Source organism: Gorilla gorilla, chromosome 4 (genome assembly GCF_029281585.2).
Source record: "Gorilla gorilla gorilla isolate KB3781 chromosome 4, NHGRI_mGorGor1-v2.1_pri, whole genome shotgun sequence".
NCBI classification, from domain to species: domain Eukaryota; kingdom Metazoa; phylum Chordata; class Mammalia; order Primates; family Hominidae; genus Gorilla; species Gorilla gorilla.
In genome coordinates, this window is record NC_073228.2 from 111,820,525 (window position 1) to 111,845,991 (window position 25,467).

Below are 25,467 nucleotides of genomic sequence, written 5' to 3' on the forward strand. Positions count from 1 at the left end.
GTGTGTGTGCAAACGTACATGTGTGCATGTGTGTGTGATTGCATGTGGCAATGAAGTAATATGCATATTCATTTTACTCTGGTTCTTAGCTCATAATTTTTTTATTTTTATTTTTTGGTATGGTCACAATGAGCATAAATGACAATAGACAGTCTCTATGATATAGTTCCTGATTTCTTTTTAAGAACTTTCAATGATTTTGTCACTTTTTATTCTTAGAAAGGATTAGGAAAATGGTTCATTACCTACCATAATCTGTGATTTTACAGGACACCAAATATAGCTCTTTCAGGTTTTGTCCTTCCTTTGCAATGACCTCCACACACCTGAAACATACAAAAAGTGGTTATACTAATGCGTTTCAAGTTAAATTAGCAGGGGTTTGAATATAATAGGAAGAGGTCAGTATTTGGTGAATGCCACAGCTTCTTTAATGGTGTTTCAGGAAAGGTATTATATTCCCTGCTTTAAAGTCAAGTGCTGTCATACCTAAATGACTTTATTTAAATACATTTATGACTAGTGCATCTTTTAAAACCAAACAGCTTAGAAAGAAATATTCCCATAAGAGTAATGTTACATTTGGTAATAAAAGACTAGTAAACATAAGCTATTTAATGAATATATATTATTTATATAATTAAATAATAATAATTTATTATAATAGAACTGTAGAATATAGATAGATCGTTATTATAGGTAGATGGTTATATGCTCATGGTTCAATTATTAATGATGGAATTAGGTAGCACTGAAATAGTATTTTTTGCAAAATTTTATTCAACATAATATCAAATATATTCTAAAAAGCTATAATTTTACAGATTAAAGATGAAAGAAAATATACACACATAACTTTAAAATCTTTTACTTTAAAGTATCTTATTCTTAATATCGTAAGTAATTTGTTGTAAAGGTTTAGGCCATTTTAACAATATAGATACAGATACGTAAGACTGTCTTTTCTGGTTTCATTTAATTTCAATTTTTTTTTTAATGGTGCATTCTGCTCTAATAGGCCTAGTGGAAGTTGTATACAGATTCGAATGAACTTTAAAAGTAATGATTAACAATATTATCCATTTTGTGGCTCAGTTTCCTATAATATCAGAAAAATCTGTGTAGTCATACAGACACACAGGCAAATGCACCCTTCAATGCAGTCCCTCTTTTAATCTTTATAAATAACAGTTAAGTAAAAGGGTAAAAGCAAAAAGAGTCATTAACCTTTTCTAGGAAGTAAGGATCAAGTAATTTGATACCTGTGTGCATAATCTATCAAAAAATTACTCAGTATCCATCTCTGTCTTTCCTATATTTTATTTGCTGTCTGGCTTATTTGTAGGAATCTTCATAAAATGTCAGGAAATTTTATACAATTTTACTTCACATAATTCATTATTGAAGGTTAAATTAGTTATAGAGAAGACATATATGTTTTTTAAAAATTTTTTATGGAATTTTGTTTTAATGGAATGATAAACATTTCAAATTTCCTCAGAATAACCGAATAAACATTCTTTTTCTTCCCCTATTAAAAAAGATCTATAAAAAAATGGATAAACTTTTCCATGCCTAAAACAGGAAACTTAAAACAGCAACACAATGCAATTATGATTGATACAGGTTGTAAGGGAAATTTTAAAGCCTAATTCCACGTCATTTGGTTATAACATAATATTTAAATAAATTCATTTAAAAAAGAATAAAAACAGAAATGAAACATTACCAACAATAACAACATTTTATATGGTAAAAACTATTTTTACACGCTAAGAGTACAAATAAAGGCCCTAGACTATAATATCCTAAATCATTAAAAAATAATCTGACGGCTTTCTGTCAAATCAAATATACATATCTCACTGTCCTCTTCCATTGCCTACCAAAAAAACTAACAGATCCAATATTTTGTGTGGCCACCAAAAATCATTAATTGTAGTTTGTTCTCATGCTCTATTTGAATAGTTCAAAATGCCTGATTTATATTTGATTATGCTCTAAACAAGTGCAATATCCTATTTATCTTCCTTGTACTTGATTTTACATTAAATATGCTATAAGCACATATGAACATTAAAGACATACAGATGACTACAAATAGCAAATGACACAAATTGACTTCACTGTACAAGCCAAGTCAAATGTTAGTATATAAGCAACAAGAACCAACATTTATACAAAATAAGATGATCAATCACTGGATAAAGACTGTCCTAAAAACTGATAAAGGGTCATGAGCATCAGGTTTCCCCGCTATTCACAGAGAAAAGTTCAAGAGGTGTAGACAATTATGAATACGTATTATGAAATCATTTAGCATACTCAGAAGGCAATACAGTGGCCAAGAGACAACACATGATTAAGAGTGAGCAGTGTCTTTCAGACAAAAAAGGGAGAAATATAAGAGAAAAGCAATTTGCTTTTTATAAAGAATCACCTAGCATTTCTGCTGTTCTTGAAAGTTCAGGTAAACAAGGTTTTCCAAATACTTTTAATTACCTTGATCACAGCCAGTGTGCTAAAAGTCATGTACAACATAAAATTATTCCTGAAGTAAAAATTCATGGAGACAAAACCATACTCCTTGGAAAACTTGTAGCAAAATATTAATTTTATATCTGTTATGGATTTTACATTTGAAAAGAGAAGCCCCAAATTCTGTGATTTTGGACATAAACGTCATATATATTGAGACACAAAATTGAGTGGTTGAAATAGGTAGATAAAGTAGCTGTTGTTTCAAGAATTGAAAATGGAAGTGGTTTGTATTATCCCATTACTACAAATTGGTGGAAATGGAACACCACCTCATGTTCCCGGCTAGTGTCTAAAGTCTCGTAATCCACCTATGTCGCGTTTCCCTGGCAGCATGTGGTGATAGCAGTTCATGATGAGAGATTGTGGGTGGTGACTATCCTTTTCTCCTGAAACTTTTAGAGTCCATTCTATAACATGTTTACAAGTAGTACATAACACAAGTCTGTGAACATACTTACTTTAAATAATTCCACTGTTTCACAAAGAATCTTGGCTCTAGTCATAACCTTTGGTGTATTAAAATCAGAGCAATTCCCAGCTCACTGTATAGTATGTATGCAAAAAACAAAGTCATAAATCTTAGTATGGACTACAGGTACAGCAAGTTAAGAGGCATTTATAAACTGATACCAATAAAAGAGAGAAATGTATGCAAAGTGATAATCTTGAAGTGAGAAGGAGAGTGATAGAACCAAAGACCACACTTAAAATGTTTACTTCTTCATCACCTTTCTTACAGATACTACATAGAAGAATATTCATTAATCATAGTGATGAATTAGTTTGGTCTGTAGGAGCAAGCCATGAGTCTCTAAACTCAGAATCTAGAATTCAAATTATTCCTATTTTTCCCCAACCCCTTGTCCCCATCACTCCTATAGGCAAAGCTCAGAATATCACATGGCCATTCTCTATGGATCAGTAGGTTCAAAGATTTCCCACTTCATGTATGACAACATAAGGAGTTATAAAATTTGGAAAAAGAACTGTCTCCTTACAGAAAGTAACCATGTATAAGATAATTAAGAAAAATTCATAACATGGGAAAATGGCACAGTGGATAAATGCTGAGGAATATCAAATACTTTTAAAGTAGCTCATGAATGTCAAGCACAATTAAGATTACTAAACCCTAAGGAGAGATCTGTCTTAACAAGAGAGAATAAAAGAATCAAAAGACATTCTAGTCTTACCTCCAGGGAATCACAGAACAATCACGTACATTTTTTGGAGCCCTATATCATCATTCTCTACAAGATAACTCCATATGAAAAAGTTATCCAAATCAAATGTCTTAGGTTCATTTAAATATATTTTAATTTATTCTGAATTGCCTACCCTCAGTTTATTTTCCTGCTTTTATGTTTTGGCAGAGGTCTGAAGAGAATTAAAAAAAAGACATTGCTACCATTGTAAATTCTTGAGTAACAGCTGTTGAGTACATATATATAAACTCTTTTGGAATACAGAGAAAGGGCCAGAAAACCTGCTCCAAAGTATCCTAAGCATCCAGAGTTATTTTTGATAATAACGTAATTTTATGCTCACTTGGTTTTGGTAATGTTCTAAAATGCACCTGAAACATTTGATGAAATATGAAAAGCAACAGAAAGGTTACTTTGGTAAGCTAGATAGGATTTTTTTTCAAAGATGAGAAGGCATTACTTACTTTCAGTGGAGGGAAAATCTGTCTCCTTAGCAATAGATTCCTAATCATATGATTTATGTGAAGGGTAAAGGTTAATAAATTAAGCTGTGTAAGCTTCAAAACTATCAAAGGAATTCAAAAGAGCCTTGAATTATGGAAAACAATGGCCCATTCTACATACATACCAAATTTTTATGTTTTTTTGTCTCCTACTCAAAAGCTAGAACATGGCATTAGTGACAATTGAAAAGAACTAATGAGGAAATATGACTACATCGCTTGCAATAGGAGTGTCCTAGGAGACCTTGTTACTGTTTGTGATGTGCTTCAAACCCTAAAGAAGCTAATTGGAGCTGCCAGACACCGGTTTGCAAATCTCACTTTAAAGGACAGGCTCAATCACCTCAGAGGTGTGAAAAGAAATGTCCCCAGCAGAGATGCATTAGTATGTGGCTTGGTGAATTTCTAAATAAACTTTAGGATGTTCTTTCCTAAGTCACTTTTATATTTGAATAATAGATATATCTTTAAGTGAAACACAAATGCAACAAGACAAAAACAACCCCACAGATCTAAAACAAAGAACTATGAAGAGTGTCGTAAAGTAATTGGCAAATAAGTGCATCTGGGAGCTAGGTATGTTTAGGTTGAATAAACATGTGGATCAAACCTCAAAACTCCTGAAACAAATCATAAAAGTGATCTATTTGGGGTTTTAGAAATAGGACCTCATTTTCATCATTTCTTGAAACTAAACAAGCCAAGAATCCATCCTATGTTACATAGATTGTAAGTGGGTAGGGGCTTAAGTAGCTACAACACATACAAACACACACACACACACACACACACACACACACACACACACACACACACACACACACTCAGGCCCCACACGAAAGGAGTAAAATGTGTTTACGAGATCTAAAGAGAGTAACGAGAGCAAACAGTCCAATTCCATGCTGCAGAAGCTCATCCCCACTAATTCATACGTGGGTCATTTAAATGATAGCAGAGGTCACCAGAACACAATTTGGTATCTTACAGAAAGAATAATGATACCTGATTGATTTTTCTAAAGCTCCAAATCAAGTTTTACTGAAGAATAATCCAATCCCAGTGCAGTAAACGAATGGGTATAATTTATAGGTTTACTCTGCTTTCAGAAAATGCACAATATAAAAGATTTCTATGCACAAAAGAGGTAAATTTACAAGGAAACTTTTACAAGATAAGTCAATTCGAGAATCTATTAATACACTTGATCTCAGTCAAAAGGCCAAGAAGTAATCAAGAATTTATTAATAGTATGCTTCCCCTTAATACATTTGAATACAATTTATGAGTCTTATATTTATAGTTACTTTTTCTAAGTAATAGGACACCTTAACCTTGCAGAAATGGCATGAAATAGTTTTTTTTTAAATCTTCAAGTTAAACAGCTATACATAAATGACAAATATAAGATTATTTCTGGAACATGACAGATGGTATCAAGGTGATATGTTAAATCCACTTTGTATTTTACAGTATACTTTTTTTGTAAACGCTCTTCTATTCAATCCTATTGACAACACAATACCAAATATACACCTAAGTCAATTTTTCATGTAAACTTCTAAAGATGTGCTCATAGAAGAGATGTTTACCGCAAGAAAAATTCTTTTTTAAAGGTTGACTTGCAATTAACATGCGAGAGCATTTGCTCAAAGCACGTTCTTAACATACCACAGGGGTAAAGACTAGGAGTGACATGCAAAATATCACCAACTCCACCAGTTAACAACAATTATCTCGGGACACTCATTAAGTTCTCACTACCAAATGTTATTCTCTAGAAAGCCAATATCTGATTAGTGTGGCTGAGATTAATTTAAGCTCTTGCTACTTAAACAATAGCAAACCGATGCCCATTTTGTCACACTGAGAAGTAATGGAAGCCTACAAAATTAGAAAAGCAGTGTTTTGTTATTTATGTTTTAATGAGACACATCACAAGAGGTGGCCTACAAACTGAAATGTTATTAAAACTTAAGTACTACGGGTTTGCATCTTTGCCAACAGAGGGTGTCCTTTAAGGAAAAGGAGGCAGAGCAGATGTCATTTGCTGATTCTTTCTGGACCACTCTCTCCTTGAGTGTCTGACATTAAATAGGTTTTCTCATTGGAGAACAGGATTTAGCAATGAAAAAGTAATATACCAACAAAATAATATTTTTCATATATTTAGGAATGGCCATCACAAACCTGCTGTTATGAAAATACATTTTTCTTCATTTATATAGTAAAATGTTTAAACTTAATTTGAGTGTTTCTTAGAATACTTTAAAAATGTATTTTAGACAGAATAAAGCCTGCAATATTTTAAAATGCACATTTTCTTTAAGTTACTAAGAAACAAGACGATTAAATGTTTTTCTGAGGGGCAGGTACAGAAATTGAAGTAACAAACTTGCAATAAACTTGGCTCTGGCTTTAATATTTCAGATCTATTTAACCAAAAGTCTTGCTTTTTAATTTTAGCCATTGTTCCATCCATTACCATAACTAACTAAACCTTACATAACAAGTTAATATTTTCTAAGCATTCCTCAGAATATGCAAGAAGCAGAAAAAAGATGCTAAGCTTTATTTATTAATTAATTTACTTAATTCAAGAATGTTTCATTGAGTGTAAACTATGTTTTAGAAATACTAAAACATATAATCAAAAGCCACATTATTATAAAATGATGAACATAATACTTATAACCTTGATGGATCAAATACTGTTTATTTTTTGTGACTGTAGTTGATATTAATGTTCATACCTAGGAGCAGCAAAGTCATATTAGTATCTGTATAACTATTAAAAATCAACTGAAGGTCAGCATTTCCTTTAGTCCTGTAAAGAAAATATTTCAGGACTAAAGGAAACGCTAGAAAAAAAAATTAAAGGCAAGCTTTCCTAATTCACCAGTTTATTCATTCTTCGGTAGAAACACATGTAGTTAGTTACTTTGAATAAGGAAATGCTAAGAAACCTCCTCCATCTTTTAAGGTTTGTGAGTTTCCATCAATTCATAATCCGTAACTCTAATGGAATCCAGATACTGTAAAATTTTGATATAGTTAAGACTGGTGCTATATTTATGGTGTTCTGGAATATTTTAATACAGACAGCAGAAGAGAAGACTTTGTCACCCTACATGTAACAAGGATTTACCATGTGGAAACAAAAGCTCAGGACCCTAGAAAAGCAGAAATACTAAAACATTTAAAACTACAATCTAGGTTAATGAATTGTAATTCTTTAGAGACCATTCTTGTCCTGAAAAAGAGTCAGGCAAAATTCTGCAACTCGAAACTGATGCCCACCACAAAAACATTAATAGTGAAAACTAGAAACATTGTAAAGAGATTTGTCAGGGCTCCAAATAGCTAAAAAGGATACCGTGAAATTTAGGTGAAATATTAAACATATAATTGATGATAATCTCTCTGCCCAGCCTGTTCCCTTTATCTTAACTGCTATAAGTATTGATATGAAAGTCTCAATTCAACAGAGCATGTATTTTAAGCTTACTTTTAATTTAAAATGGCTAAGACTAAATTATTTTAGTGGAATATAAAAGCACTCAGAAGATGAGATTTCAGGCATCATTCATGAAAGAGTTAAGCACTTCCTCACCAGAAGACAGCCACAACTCTGCTTTGTAGTGACTAATTGCCTCTTTAACCCCTGTGCTCTGGGAGTTGGCCTGTGCTTCAATACTAGTTTTGTGCTACAGCCAAAGACTGATGTTCAACATAGACCTCCCATGACCTGTGTAGCCAAGGAGGCAACTCAGACAAGATGCTGACAAAAGGTTTCCTTCTCATTTGGGAAGGCATAGAATCTCTTTTTGGATAAGCCAAATTCTCAGAAGACTAAAAAACACAGGAGGTAAAGATAATTTATAAAAGTTAAAGGAATGGTTTCTCACTTGAGCTAAGAATGATTCTAAGCATCCCAATGTATCACTCAAAATTTTGTTCAAAAATAGTTTTAGTAATATGAAAAAAAAAGTTTAGTTCTTTTAAATGCAATGAAGAGGGTACCTAATTTGATGCCTTTGAAAGCTTATAATTAGATAGCTATAATCAAATACAGAGGAAAGCAGGTCAACATCTTCATTCCAAATGTTTCCCGTATGCTTTAAACATTCATAACCAGGAAGCCTGCACTTTGTCATTAATTTTTAAGCCTGGCAACTTCTGGTTTGGTCAAAAACTAATAAAAACATTTTACAGGAGATTTTATGTAGAGATTATATAAAACTAATTAATCCTCCAAGCAGGATGGCAGAATAGGATAGTCATGACTTCTTGTTATTTTTTAAAAGGGAAGGAATGAGGAAGGAGTTGTAAATTAGGGAGCAGAAAAAGTGTAGGCAGTGGGAACAAAGTAACCCACATATTCATTCAGAAATAAGAAAGGAGAAGAATCACACAAGCTTGAGGAAGGCAGGGACCTACATAAATTTGACACTATTGATACTTAGCCAGATTGTACTCTGAATCCTTTGAGTCTCAAGGATTATCACTGAATATATAAAACCTGCTTCCAAAGCTCTGGGACTGCCATTGCTTTACTCTCATTTTTCCCATATAATTGCACATTAATGTTCACCTCAGAGGCAAATCATCTTTGCTGTAACATTTGTAAGAAAGAGGCAGCAGGTCATGTTAAGTTGTTTTGGTGCATTGTGTTTATGCAGAGAGATAACTTTTTACTTAAAAAAATAATTCTTTTTATTTATAGAAATATGTGGACTATATTTAAAAAAGAACGTGACAATAAAAGGCATCAACCAATAATTCTCTATAAAAATTATGTAGTTTATTTTTTTAATCCAAAAGAAAGGAAGATAGCTGATTTTGGTTATTTTTTTTTTAACCAAAGGATAGAGAAAGTCTTCCACATTTCCTTTTTAATGTTCAAGTAAATGCTATAGGATTAGAATTCGAGATTCCAGAAGAGGCTATTGAATCTTACGTAGCTTCTCAGGCTATCAGGCCATTTCAGTGGTTCCTAACGTTAAAAAGTCCATTTGTCTGCAAAATAAATATACTTCTAGAGGTTTCTTTCTAAACTGTTTAATAATGCAAAAACTTGGTTATAAATAACTTATAATCAAAGGACTATGTAGTATATGTGTACATGTATGTACATACATTTATGAAGAGAACTCTTAACAAATATATTTTTTCCTTATCAATATTGTCACTAAATCAACAAATACATAGTTGTTGTGTGTGCACTAAATAAAATAATTTAGCAGCCTAACCTCTGAAATACCATAATCACAAAAATCCAGGTTGCTCTGCATGGATTAGTCACCAGTCTATTCCCTCTGAAGAGAAACACATCTCTTTGTTCATAGGGAGAGTGGTGGAAAGCTAATGAAACCAGTGTGTAAGACTGATAGAGACCACAGGGAGGAAGTATTACCCATTTTCTCCTTGCAGAAAGTTGCAAAAGCAAGACAGTAAGTAAACACGGAGAAAGGAGAAGGCACATTTCACTATTTGTTTCAGACAGTGGGTACCTCTGCAGGCAACATCATGTCTGACAGCCAGCAGAAACAACCAACATTCCCAATCCAGTACTCAGATTTGCGTTATTTTAAAGGATAAACCAAAATGAACAGTCCATCTCTTTGGCATATTTTGAAATGATCTACTATTAATTAATACAGTTACTGTTCTGTCTGCATAATCAACAAACCATTTAGCAAAAGAGAGTAACTGTATTAAAAACTTCTGCTCTACACAAAAAGCACTCCTTTCAAGTACCCAACTAAATAAAGGCATAACATTCTGGCATTCTGTGAAAGAAAGATTGAGAGTTCAGGAGAAATAGTTTATTATTTTCAAAAGTCATTAGTGGAATAAGGAAGGGGAGCAATAGCAGGTGTTTGAAAGAGATGGCAGGTAAATGTGCCTGGAGTCAGTTGGTCAGTTTTGTGCTTCTATAGGTCGTGAGGGCATCATGAATTCCATCCTGGTAATGACAGAATTTTATAGAAAAAAATAAAGTTAGAGCATAAATTCATTTTTTGGAGATCTTTTATTGAAAGGTAAGCACAGACAGGGTCATTAGACTCACAATACTATCAGGCCATTTGGCAACATTTGGGGCTCTGGGAAAAGTAAGAGCAATTCAATGACACATCACACTCTGAAAAAGGTGACGAATTATAAAAGGTAACAGTATAAGCAAGTTAGCGAATGTGGATATATACTCAGGGAAGCATTAGTTGAGTTAGTAATTTAAGTTTGTGGAGAGAACACTGTAATGGGGAAAAAGAAAAGAAATAATACTTCATATATTGCACAATCACTAAGGAGCCCAAATTTATTTTAGCTGTTTACTTATATTTAGCTGTATTCCATTAGAAATTCATATAAAACTATAAAAGAAATATTTGAGAAAGGCAACGAGGGTAAAAAATAGGTACAAAAATAACAAAATCTGGGATATACCCACCCTGAAGGCATTCATATAATTCAGACCTGGAAAGCTTCCACAAGTGGGATAAAATTTCAAGCTTTCAAAGAACCAAAGAAAGAGGGAAGCATGGTAATTTATGCATAATATCATAGGAGTTAAAAAAAATCAGATGTTCAAAAGAAGCTACAAAAAGGCTAGATGTGCTTGAGGCATTTCTGGTGGAAGGCTGAAGTTTTAAGAAAGTTCAAAATATTCTGCATCCATTTAGAAAATTTCCTCCCACTTCTTAATAGCATTGTAAACTTAATCCATGAGAAACTGGTCTCTCAAAAAAAAAAGTTTTAAAAATCAGAAAGTATTATTGTACATGGTTAGCAACATAATACAGTAATAAAACAGAGATGATACTTCACTACACCTGTATTTTACTGGATTTTAACACTTCAGGTAGAAAATCAATTGGTTATAGATAATGGAAATGCACCTGCAATGCTGACTGCCAAAATTCTGTGTGTGTGTGTTTAGAACATGGTACTGAAGTTGGGAACTAAATTCAACTTCTCTAAGTCTCTTCTGTAAAATGGAAACTATAATATCTACCTCCAAGGATTTTGTGAAAGTTACATTTCATAACGTTTGCAAAGACACTTTTAGTCATTTAACAAACATTTGCTAACATCTACTTTGTCATTAATTATTTGGATACAAAGACAGATAAATCTCTTCCCAAAGGGAATTCACAATCTTCTCAACTTTAAATATCCTCCACATAAATAAGGCAGGGTTATTTAGAACAAAATAGTATTTCCTAAGGTACATTTCTCAGAAAACTAGCACTCTGGGGCTTTAATATTTGACATATGCAAGAAACAGTAAGTTTATGTTAAATCAAGTCCTTTTTTTTTATTTAGCAAAAATACGAATGTAAAGTACGTACAGCAGCACCTAGCATACAGTAAGCAATTAAATGTTATTTATCATTATTTAGGCCCTAGCATGGAACCTGGCACACTTAAAAAATACCTGTAGTAGGCTGAACGGTGACCCCCAAAGACATCAGGTCCTAATTACAGAGCCAATAAATGTTACCTTCCATGGAAAGAGCATCTGCAGGTATGATTTTGAGATGGAGAGATTTTATCTTGGATTATCTGGGTGGGCTGTAAATGCAATCACTAGCATACTCACAAGAGAGAGGCAAATGAAGATTTGACACTGACAGAGAAGAGAAGGCAATATTACTACAGAAACAGAGATTGGGGTGATGTGGCCACAAGCCAAGGAATTCCTGTAGCTATCAGAAGCTGGAAAGACAACGACTGGATTCTTCCGTAGAGCCTCCAGACAGAGGATGACACCCTGATATTGGCCAGGGAAACTAGTTTTGGACTTCTGTCCTTCACTATTGTGAGAGAATATGTTTTCATTGTTTTTAAACTACAAGGTTGAGGTAATTTTTTACAGTAGTCACAGGAAACTAATACAGTGTCTAAGAATGATATTAATCACTGGATTACATGTGTAACACCAAGGAATTTGATTTATAAAGGTAACATGTTAATGGCAATTAAGATGATGTGATTGGATGGAACAAAATTTTAAGTTGTTGTGACAAAGACAAAAAAAGAAAACCTATACTTAGAGAATGCTACCATATCTTCAGCCTGAATTAGAATAAATTCCAAAAGGTATGTATTTAAAACTTGAAACTTTTTTAGAATAAAGACTCATTTTCCTCTGATATAATGGAAAATTTCAAGTGAAAAAGTTGACAGAATTGTGCAGTAAAAAACCCATTATCCATCACTTAGATTCTATAATTAACATTTTGCTATATTTGCTTTATCTCAGATGTATCCATCTATCTCTTTATTCATCCCTGTATCCATCCATCAATTTATCTTATTTTTTATGCATTTCAAAGTGCAGACATTGATACATTTTACTCCTAAACACTTTAGTATACACATCATAAACTACAGATGAATGTTTGTTAATGGTTATTTTTTAAGTAAATTTTACTCACTGTGAAATCTGTGATTTGGGCACAAATCTTAAAAGCAATCGGTTTTGACAAATGCATATATATGCCTACCTCGAACCCCTAACAAGATCTAGAGTATTCCTAACACCACCGAGTTCCTTCATGCCCAATGCCCATTCCCACTCACAAATGCAACTACCGTTGTAGATGTTTTTGTTACTTTGTTTTATTTTACAATAGCTTAGTTTTATCCATTTTCTTTTGTGAGTAAAAACCTAAAAGTGAAATTGCAGAGTCACAGAGTATTAGCAGTACACATGTAGTAGGTGTGCAATTAGTTTTATAAGAAACTGCCAAATCTTCTTCCAAAGCTGTTATACCATTTTATATTCCTACCAACACTTATAGAATTTTAGTTGCTCCACATCCTCAACAACATAGATGTTATCAGGCTTTCAAATTTTAGACATTCTGGTGAGTTCGTAAAGACCAGTTCAACATTAAAAAATTTAAAGATTCCATAATAACAATTCTACTCTTATTATTTTTCATTAAGGAAATACACAATGACAAAAAGTAACTAGAAATTGGGTAATATTTTTAAAGTAATTCATATACTTCCTGAATTTTGAAAAAATGTACAAGACATAAAAATATATATGTGTCATATAATTAATGCATTTTACAGGCAATACTTGTTGTAAACCCCATGCAATAGCTTTCTGGGCCCAGATAACATTTCACATGCTAGTTCTTTGGGATATCTTCATGGTTAATTCTATTTATTTCATCACCTTTATTCCAAGCAAGCTACATATCCAACAATGACCAGATAACTTCAGGACACAAACCTTTAGTCATTGCATATAGCCCTCAATATCATATTACATGTAGTTCTCCACTTTATCTCTCATGAGTTGAATTGGAAGTTGGGAACCAATTTTAAAATCAGCCCCAAACTGTCATCCTTGTTAGCATCAGGCTTTTCATTTAAGGTTTCTACTCTAACTGAATACATGATGGAAGACCTTACATAATGTTGTAACTTAAAAGGTACACTGCTTATCCTATCACCGAAAGAATTCTTAAAACTGTGTTGCCAGAAACTGGATTAGGACTCTGGCATTAGCCAGCAAATAGTAAAGCTAGATACCATGTACCTCCCAGCAGTTTTCTTCAAATCACTGAAAATAAAAAAGGAACTTCTTTTCTTTTACTATTTCTAATTAATACTTAAGTAAATTGCTCAATTTTAAGAAACATGCAGTTATTTATTTTCATAGCTATGAATACTGTATATGAAATAAAAATCTTCACTGAAACATGCTAAAACCTTAGAAGCTTTCAAATGAACATAAAGTTGCTTTGTATTATTAGAGAGACAAACTATTATTTTTCATAAGATTAATGTTTTAAAAATGAAAACCACTGAGAAATAATTGCAAAGTTAAAAACTGTATCAAAGCTTTTAAAAGTCATTTTACACTGTTACACTATTCAATTATGCCATATAATTTTCAGAATATTCAACCTAATTCTTTTTAAAGTAAACTTACTATCAACCTCAAGGTTTTCATTTATTGACATGAAGGGTAATTTATCTTTTCTCATTGTTCTTTATAATGTTTGACATTTTGAAGCAATGAAAGATTATTCACAGGAACCCTTCCCCCAATAAACATTACATAATTTTTTTCTACTAATGATCTAATACAGAAAGCCATGGAAAGTGACTCCAAATTACTCGGTTGTTTTCAAATTTAAAGAAATTGATCTCTCAGTGTGTAGTTATGTACCTTCATAGTTATGTACCTTTATAAATAGTTATGTTTATACCTTTCTTCTAAGAACAATGATTAGAATCAATGTCTACAAATAATTGCAAAGGAGAATAAATGCATACTTATTGCAAAAATTAATACAAAGTCCAAATCTGTGAGTTTAAAAATCTCTCATAATAGCTAGCATAACAAATGCCAAACATTAATTATAAAAAGACATTCAGAATTATGTGGGAGAGGAGGAATTTTTTGTTTGTTTGTTTGTTTCTTTTTTGAGATGGAGTTTCGCTTTTGTTGCCCAGGCTGGAGTGCAATGGCGTGATCCTGGCTCACTGCAACCTCTGCCTCCCAGGTTCAAGCAATTCTCCTGCCTCAGCCTCCCAAGTAGCTGGGATTACAGGCATGCACCACCACGCCCGGCTAATTTTTGTATTTTTAGTAGAGACGGAGTTTCTCCATGTTGGTCAGGCTGGTCTCAAACTCCCAACCTCAGGTGATCCACCCGCCTCGGCCTCCCAAAGTGCTAGGATTACAGGCGTGAGCCACCACATCCAGCTGGGAGAGGAAGAATTTTTACATGGCCAGCCAGCTTTGTATTCACACAAATGCAGTACCACCATATTTATTATTGAGCCTTGTTTCCAATGCCCATGCTCAGCCACCTCAAGTCTAGAGTTCAGCCAAACATCTAAAGCACTCTGCCCTTGAAATCTGAGATATTATTGCCTGATCCAAGCCAGATAAAGGTGTGGAGAGGCCATGAAGACCTGGGGAAAAAATATGGTTCCTTTTCCCTCTAGTTTTGTGAAAAATAACAATGAAAATACTAAATTGTACAATTAATAAAAGGAAAACCAAAGTCTAATTTTTTTCAGATTGTTTATGCTGCTCTCGTCATGCTGATACACTAAGGCTGTGCCTGGTATGCCTAACAATAATCCAGGAGAAAGAATGAGTTTGTAGAAAGTGACTGCTAACCGTACTGGCACCAGTCTATTTTCCTGTTTTATGGATTGAGATGACTGTGCCAGTTTTTTTTGTTGCTGTTCAAATGTTGGCCCCCATCTATTATATTCAATGTAGCTTGAAACTCTGGATATTGACTTCTGGTTCATATATTCTTCATAACTTTGTCTGTGGGTCCACTGAACATATTTACTACAAAGATGGTTTCTCAAAACAATAAACCTTTCATACACTTAGATTCCATGAGAGTCACAAGGAAGCATCTCAGGCATATTTTGCGTGGCTGAGTCAGGGTGTCAAATAAACTTCTGAATATGGATACCTTTAGATCAGATGTGCACTCTCCAGTTGTTACAGTCCTGAGCATTCCCTAATGTTACATTTGATGCACTTTCTTCATTTACATTCCGTATCTGGCCCTCACAGAAATTTAAGTTTGCAACCCCTACGAATACCATATACACTGCCTCCACATGAATTTGAAACCCATAATTCAGACCCAAGCACTTGTCTCTTCTCATAGTGACCATTGCTCCTAACCCCTAGTTTCCCTTCATTCTGTTGTGACCATTGTATGAAGTATGTCATCATGCTGACCCGACTTCCTCCTGTTCTGGCCTGACTTGTCTGGCTACCATTCATCACATACCCACTGGCAGCAGGGCTCATGCTTATCTTAGATTAGATACTCAAAACAGGTTTGTTGAACGAATGAGAGAAGAATTGATGCACAGTAATAAGGCAAGTCATATTGTTATATACTTAGCATTTGAATAATTTTTATTATTCAGAATACTACTTTTGTTAAGAATATTTCAACAAAGTAGGGCATTATTTTTAGGCATGAGGACTGGTTTGCTTATAGTTAGGAAGAGAAATACCTACGCAAAACTTGTCTAATGAAAGGGATAAAAAGCTTGCAGTAACAAAACAAAGGGACTTAAAAGGAGAAAAGGCTGCATATGTAGATCCCTAGGGTTTAAAATATAAATAATAAGGTAAGAATATGTAATGAAACATAAAGTAGCTTCTGCTGAATTTCTCTCAGTAAACATATCTCCTATGCTAGGTAAGACAAAAGAATCGAGAAGACACCATGATATTTATGTTACAGTAAGCAAAAAAGCAACAGAAGCTATAATAATTTTTGACAATATTATGGGTATTGAAAATTATAAAGTGCCATTAATTTCAAGAAACTCACTTTACACTTCTTGATATCAGAAAAGAAACATTTACCTAAGGGAGGTAAATTTACTTTCCATGAAAATTTCCACTGTAAGACAAGGAAAATATCACAATTTGTCAATGTGAGAGTAAATACCATAGTAAGACAATATGGGATTTGCTAGCGATTATTTTCAAAGAAGGTAGGTGAGGTAAACAATATAGTTTAAAAGTACATTTTATTAATACTCTTAACATTTATTTACTTACAGAATTAAGACAACATGTTTACTTGAGGTACCTGGAACATACCTAACTCTTTTTAGTTTAATTCAGAAGTGGCAGTGGCTTTAACAGGCAGAATGACAGGGTGCTCTGGCCACAGACTCAGCAGTCTGAGTTCCCAGGACCAAAGCCAGGCTTCGAGACCTCAGCAAGTTAGTGTCTCACATTCCTTATTTTTACAGTGGGGGCAATAAGATCTACCTCAAAGGGTTTTTGTAAGAATTAAAATAAATGCTATATGTAAAGAGTTTAGAATAATGCCTTGGATACATTGGTACATGTGTTAGTTATTATTACTTGAATTAAATTTTCCCTTATCTCTAGACATTATGTGCCTCCTGATTTCACATAACAAGACATACCCCACACCATCTATGTAGTACCTTGCCCCAAAATAAAAAAACTGAATTTAAACAAGCCTCTAATTTACCTATCAATTTACAAGAAATGTAAGGGAAGCAGACAAGCAGCAAAACATATGGAATGGCACCATAAGAGGATGATTAGCTAAATACAGAATGAAAGAAATTTTGCACGACAAATGATTCATGTTCTTCAACAAATAAATGACATGCAAAAATAGGGAAGGGGATGTTAGTTATTTAAAAAGACCTAGGAGCTATATCAACCAAATGAAACACTTGACCTAACTTGGATCCTAATTTGAATAAGTAAGCTGAAAAGGGCATTTTTTGAGACAGGAAAAATTTAACATAGGTTCCATACTATATAATATTAAGAAATTATTATTACATTTGTTAGTTGTAATAATAGGACTGTATGTGTACATTTTTTTAAAAAAAACCCATCTGATAGAGATAACTGAAGCATTTATACATGAAAATTTTTTTGAGATTTATGTTAAAATACTCCAAAAAAACCCTCAAAGTTTAGGGGATCAGAAGATGAAATATCAATGGCAAAATGTTGGCAATTGTGTTTGGGTGATGGGTACACAAGGTTTCATTACATGATTCTATATTTATGTGTTTGAAACTTTCCACAATAAATGTGAAATTTCACAAATTCATTATCTTGTGGATTTAACATTTCTGTTTGCCCTTAAATTTGTTTATATGCCTACCATATTTGTTACTTTACTTGAGCAATTTAATTAAATGTTATATTATAATGAATAAATATGAACACAAAAGAGAGATAATTATTTCTATAAAACTACATTGAACGCATATATTTGATAAAGGCAATTCACAAAAGAATGTGCTTTTGAATTAGGTATGAGTGAGATAATTGTAAAAATTTAGAGAATGTAAAAGTTGGTAAAACTTAAAAGGTTTCTACACTTAAATTGCTTCACAAGTATCTTAGTGATAACCTCACCATGAGGTACTGAAAACTGGAAATCCTTGATGATGCACTCGGGGTGTGGTTTATATTAGAAAGAAAACATGAAACTCCCAACAGTACACTTAGATGCAGATAAAAGGTCTCAGGTCTAAGTAGAAGACTAGTGAATAAATGGACATTTAAATAATTTTTAAAGATACAAATGTTTAAAATATTTTATTTTACAATCTTCCTCTTGCTTTACCTCTTTAAATGAACAAATACTAATTCCTACCAGGGCAGAAAACAGGGCCTTCTACTGCGTTACAAGTTTTTGTTCTTTAATGAAGTTTTTAGATCCCTTGTTGAGTGCAAAGATTATTTCTATTTTAAAATACTGCTGAAAATAGTGTTTCAACTATGTAAATCAAGTATTTAATTAATAATATAAAATTAAAGCAGTATAAATTGAGGAAATGATATGATGTTTTACAGTTTTAATAATAAAGACTATGTGATATAACTGTAGCTTCAATAAATATAACCTAGAAGCTAGAGGCTGTTCCAAAAGCTATGTTTTGCATTTGATCAAAGACAAAATATATCAACTAGACTTAGTAAATACTATAACTGTGACAAGTTATTTATTTATATTCTGCCTACTTAACAAAAGAATTGATAAGTGTTTATATAAGCTAGTTGTAAAACAATAAGATGCCTTTGAACTTTGCTGTAAAAAATAAATGCCTAAAATTATTTCCCAAAGCAAAGTTATGTAAAATATTCATAGTCAATATTATAAGTACCAGAATTTAAATATCACTTGTTAAAATTATCAGTTTTCATAGTATATAACTGGATATCAGCTCAAGCATAATTTTGAGTTTTATTCATACTCTTGGGGGACAACAGCGAATTCACAGAAGGCTACCCAAATCCTGACCATTAAAGTAGAAAAAATTAATCTTAATAAGACATATTTTGTTATAGGTTTAATTTAATATAGCCCCCATCTCAAAGATGTTAGAAAATGTAACAAAGCAGCAAATCAGAATAAAATTAATACATAATTAGTGCCTAAAGTTCCATGCCAGAATTCTTCATCATACATTCTAAAATGACATCGTTTGGCATTTATTTAAAAATAGTAAAAATGATGAAGCACATCACTTTAGATCTTGGGAAACAAAATAGAAAAGTTTATATTACAGTTTCTCTAAACCAAACTTCCCAAATTATAAAAACTCAATATTTGGGTATAATAATTAGATCTTGGCTTGACAATAAGAATTTCGAAATCAGAAAGCGCCTTTTCAAAAATGCTGTGGGCATTTTTGCTGTTTGGGAGTCACCCTAAACATAGTCACTAACACGAGCCTCTAATCATTTGGAGTTTCTACCTTCACTCTACAAACAGCTTACTTGTAAAAAAGAGACTTGTGGACTTAGTTGCCAACTTTCATGCCTCGCTTTGGGAAGGATCTGGGGAAAAAGACACGTACATGGTGGCAGCATAAATTAGCAAAACCATTCTAGAGTGTCGTCTAGGATTATTTATTCCTTAATGTATATACTTCTAGACCACCATATATGACCTAAGGTTATACTAGATTCTAGTGATATATGATTTTTAAAAAACTAAGAATACTTTTAATAACTATGTCCTGTAACCCAGAAATTCTATTTCTGCACACACAAATAGACGAGGTTAAATAAATTATGGTATCCAGATGCAGGCATTTAATAAGACGATATATATTTTCCCTGACACACAAAGATTTCAAGAAATATTGCTGGATTTTAAAAGAAAGTCAAAAGCAGCATGAATAATATAATCCTTTCTACATAATTATTTTATATTTCTTACATATTCTTAAACTGGCTTGAATTTAATATCTTTATCCTTTTCAAAACAGTAAGTTAATTGCCAAATGATATGCAGGAATAAAGAGGTAATTTCTGAGGCTTTGTGGACATGAGGTTTTTACCGTGGAAGTTGACTAAGAGACATTAAATATGTAGGAAGATAAAAGTGGAGTGCAGCTTTGGCATTGTAAGAATGATTTGGTTTAGATCAGGCAATAAAACAGCTATAAAAATCATAATAATGTATCATAAATGGGAAGCATTATGGCACAGGATTTGGAATCAGAGACCTTGGTTTGAGTCTGATTTCTGTCTTGTAATGTATGAACACAGACCAGGTTATATAATCTCTGTGATCCTATCATCTTAATAACAAAATGGAGATAATGACTTCATGGGATTGTTGGGAATATTAAATGATGTAATATATGTACAGTGCTTCATATTCTTGAGTTCAATTATTTTAATTGGTAGCTACTATTATTAAATACTTCTAAATCAGAAAATACATATTTGTAAAATGGTTAAGGGCTTTTTTCTTTAGTATTTTATATTCCATCTCACAACATGAGAATGTTCCCCCTTCTAACAAAGGAGGCTCATGTTTAACCAACCTTCACAATTGGGTGTCAAGTAGAAAGGATTTCTCATGTTACAAGGCATTTGTCAAGCCAAAATCATGCTAAGAACCTTGAATTGCTTACCTTTGACACTAAGCAAATTGCCTTTTTTTTGTTTTGTTTTGTTTTGTTTTTGAGACAAGGTCTCACTCTATCACCCAGGCCAGAGAGCAGTGGCGCAATCATAGCTCACTGCAGCCTTGAAATCCTGGGCTCAAGTGATCCTCCCACCTTAGCCTCCCAAGCAGCTAAGACTACAGGCGCATGCCACCACATCTGGCTAATTTTTTTAATTTTTAGTGGAAACGAGGTCTCACTATGTTGGCCAGGGTGATCTCGAACTCCTTAGCTCAAGTGATCTTCCCACCTGGGCCTCACAAAGTGCTGGGATTACAGGTGTGAGCTACTGTACTCAGCCCCTTTTCTTTAAATAACCCCAAATTCTCAAATTCCATTTTATTCCTTTTATTGTGAAAATTTCGAGAAATACAAAAAAGTTGAAAGAATTTTATAGTAAACACCGTTATACCTACCACCTAGAGTCTACCGCTAATGTTTTACTATATTTCTTCTATCATACTCATATTCATCTATCCATTCTATGAATCAGGGTTTTTTTTGAGATGGAGTTTCGCTCGTTTCCCATCTAGCAATGGTGCAATCTCAGCTCACTGCAACCTCTGCCTCCTGGGTTCAAGCGACTCTCCTGCCTCAACTTCCCAAGTAGCTGGGATTACAGGCATGTGCCACCGTGCTCGGCTAATTTTGTATTTTTAGTAGAGAGGGGGTTTCTCCATGTCAGTCAGGCTGGTCTCGAACTCCTGACCTCAGGTGATCTGCCTCCGTGGCCTCCCAAAGTGCTGGGATTACAGGCGTGAGCCACCGCTCCTGGCCTTCAGTTTTTTATCAAACTTTTTATTTTGTAAGAACTGTAGATTCACATGTAGTTGAAAGACGTAGAGAGACCCCATGTGCCCTTTCCCAGTTTCCACCATCTTGCAAAATTATAGTAGAATATCACAAGCAGGATATTGACATTGATACAGTTGCACACAGAACATCTCCATCACTAGAAGGATTCTTCATGGTGTCCTTCTATATCCCACCCATTTTCCTCCCACCCCTACATCTTATTTAACCCCTGGTAACCTCTAATCTGTTCTCCATTCCTACAATTTTATCATTTCAAGAATGCCACAGAAATAGAATCATACAGTATATAATTTGGGGAGACTGACTTTTTAACTCAGTGTAATTCTCTGGAGATTCGTCAAGGTTGCTGCGTCTACAAATAGTCTGTACCTTTTTATTCAGTAGTATTCCATGATATGCACATACCACATTCTGTTCACCCATTCACTTATTAAAGGACAGTTATTTCCAGGTTTTGGCTATTTTGAATAAAGCTTCTATAAATATTTGTGTATAGACTTTTGTCTTCATTTCCCGAAGACAAATGACCAGGAGTGCAATTGTTGGGTCATACGGTAGTTGCATGTTTAGTTTTTAAAGAAAGTGCCTATTTTCCAGTGACTACACTCTTTAACACTTTAACAATATATGAGTGATCCAGTTTCTTAACATCCTCAACAGCATTTGGTTTTGTGACAATCTTTTTTTATCATTCTGATTGTAGTAAAAATCTCAATTGTGGTTTTAATTTACATTTCCCTAATGGCTAAAGACTGTGAACATCTTTTCAAGTACTTAATTTTTGTTCATCTGTATATCATCAGTGAAATGTCTATGTCATTTACTCATTTTCTAACTGGCTTGTTTTTAATTATAAAATTTCAAAGTACTTTCTATATGCGATATGTTAGTCATTTGTCAGATACATGGTTTGCAAATATTTTCTCCCATTTTGTAGTTTGCCTTTTCCATCCTATTAAAAGGGTCTTTCACATAGCAAAAGTTTTTAATTTTGATGAAATCCAGTTTGTCAATTTTCCTTTTATGGATCACGTTTTTGGTGTCAAGTCTAGAAATTACATGCCTAGCCCTAGACCCTCAAGGTTTTTTCCCCACTAGGTTTCTTTCTACAAGTTTTATAGTTTTATGTTTTACATTTAAATCTGTGATCCTTTTTGAGTTCATTTTTATATAAGCTATGTGACAGGTTGAAGTTCACATTTTTTTGCCTATGATGTCCAATTTTTCCAGCACCATTTATTGAAAAGGCCATCTTTTCTTCATTGAATTGCATTTGCATCTTTGGCAAACTCACATAAGCATATTTACGTGAGTCCTTTCCGAGTTTCCTGTTCTGTTCCATTAATCTGTATGTCTAGTGCTCCACAAATGCCAGACAGTCTTCATTGCTGTAGCTACATAAAAACTCTTGAAATTGAGTAAATGTATTCCCCCAACTTTACTGTTTTTTAAAATTGTTTAGTTATTTTGACTTTCCATGTAAGTCTTAGAATAGTCTTGTCTATATCTACAAAAAACTTTCTGTGATTTTGACAGAAATTGCATTAAACCCATGCATCAATTTGGGGAGAAATTACATGTCTCCTATGTGGCTTCCAATCCATCAACAAAGTACATCTTTCCATTTATTAAGCTCTTTGATTTTCAAGGCTTGTATAATTTCTGGCATACAATCCCTATACAAGTTTTCATTGGTTTACTTCTTTATTTTTTAAAGTGAATGTAAATTGTATTGTGTTCTTAATTTTGGTGTCCACATGCTCATTGCTAGTATACAGAAATACAATCGATTTTTGTATGTTTATCTTTTATCCTAAAGTCTTGCTTACTAGTTCTAGAAATGTTTTTATACATTCCTTAGGATATTTCACATAAACAATCCGGTCATCTGTAAATAGGGGCAGTTTTATTTATTCCCTTCCAATCTGTATGCTTTTATTACTTTATCTGGCCAACTGCACTGGCTAGAACTTCCAGTAGTATATCAAGAGTGGTGAGAGCAGATATCCTTACCTTGTTCCTGGTCATAATGAAAAAAACATTCAATCTATCATCATTAAGTATAATGTCAGTGGCAGGATTTTTTTGTAGATACTCTTCATCAAGTTGAGAAAGTTCCTGTCTATTTCTGTCTTTCTGCAAGTAATTTTTATTATTAACGGATGTTAAATTTTGTCAAATGCTTTTTTGACAACTGATATGATCATGTGATCTTTTGATTTTTGAATACCAAACCAGCCTTGAATCCCGGGAATAAATTCCAGTTGGCCATAGTGCATGATTCTTTTTATATGGTCCTGAATTCTATTTGCTCACATTTGTAAAGGATTCATTGGGAACACTGTTCTACAGTTTTACTTCTTTGAAGTGTATTTTTTTCTGATTTTGCTCATCAGGGTAATATTAACTTTATAAAATGAATTGGGAAATGTTTCCTTCTGTTCTAGTTTCTGGAAAATATTGTTTAGAATTGGCATTGATTCATCTTAAAATGTTTGGTAGAATACTCCAGTGAAACTATGTGGACCTGGAGATTTATTTTGGGGGATTTTTTTTTTTAATTATCAATGCAATTTCCTTAATAAGTATAGTGCTGCTAAACTTAGCTGTTTTGTATTGGATAAGTTGTGGTAGCTTGTGTTTTTCAAGGAAGTGGTCTCCTTCATCTAAATTGTCAAATTTATGTGTGTAGAATTGTTTATTGTATTTCTTTATTATCTTTCCATGTGTGCAAGGTCTGTAGTAATATCTCGTTTCATTCCTGACATTGGCAATTTGTATCTTATCTCGTTCTTTGTCAGTATTGCTAGAGGTCTGTCAATTTTATTGATCTTTTCAAAGAACCAGCTCTTGGCTTCATTGACTTTATTGTTTACTGTTTTCAATTTCATTGATTTCTGATATTATCTTTATAATTTCTTTCCGGCCAGGCGTGGTGACTGACGCCTATAATCCCAGCACTTTGGGAGGCTGAGGCGGGCGGATCATGAGGTCAAGAGTTCGAAACCAGCCTGGCCAGCATGGTGAAACCCTGTCGCTACGAAAAAATACAAAAAATTAGCTGGGCATGGTGGTGTGCACCTGTAATCCCAGCTACTTGGGAGGCTGGGTCAGGAGAATCACTTGAACCCAGGAGGCAGAGGTTTCAGTGAGCTCAGATCGCACCACTGCACTCCAGCCTGGGCGATAGAGCAAGACTCTGTCTCAAAATAATAATAATAATAATAATAACAATAATAATTTATTTTCTTCTGCTAGTGTTGGCTTTACACTGCTGTTCTTTTTCTAGCGTCTTGATATAGAAGCTTAGATTTTTGATTTAAAAATTTCCCTCTTTTCTAATATCTGCATTTAACAATATAAATTTCCTCTTAGCACTATTTTAGCAGTTTTCTAATACCAAATTTAGAAAATTGTATTTTGCATTTTCATGTCAATTTAGTTCAATATATTTTTTCAAATTATTTCTCTTGTGACTTCCTCTTTCACCTATGAATTATTTAGAAGTCTTTTCTGTTTCCAAGTGTTTGGAGAATTTTCTGATATCTTTCTGGTTTTGATTTCCAGTTTGAGTCCACTGTGGTCAGACAATACAGTCCATATGATTTTAATTCTTTTAAATTTGAAGTTTGTTTTATGGCTCGGGATATAGTGTGTTTTGGCATATGCGACATGGTTACTTGAAAAGAATGTGAAATATTGTTCTTGGTTGGAGTGTTCTATAAAAATCAATTAAATCTGTTGGTTGATAGTGTTACTGAGATCATTTGTTTCCTTGCTGATATTTTCTAATTATTCTACCAATTGTTGAGAGAGGAGTGCTGACGTCTCCAACTACAACTGTAGATTTATCTTTCTCCTTCCTATTTTACCAGTTTTTGCTTCACATATTTTCCTGCTCTGTTGTTTGCTGC

The 25,467-nt window shown here is 33.4% G+C and overlaps 1 protein-coding gene across 2 annotated transcripts in view; it reads right to left on the bottom strand.

Moving 5' to 3' along the window:
- FBXL17 (F-box and leucine rich repeat protein 17) overlaps window positions 1-25,467 on the bottom strand; it is a 525,329-nt gene that overhangs the window by 161,661 nt on the left and 338,201 nt on the right. For both annotated transcript variants that reach the window (XM_019028327.4, XM_063706701.1), the window contains exon 7: window positions 250-326. In XM_019028327.4, the coding sequence (XP_018883872.2) occupies window positions 250-326 (77 nt within the window). The remainder of the gene's footprint in view (window positions 1-249; window positions 327-25,467) is intronic.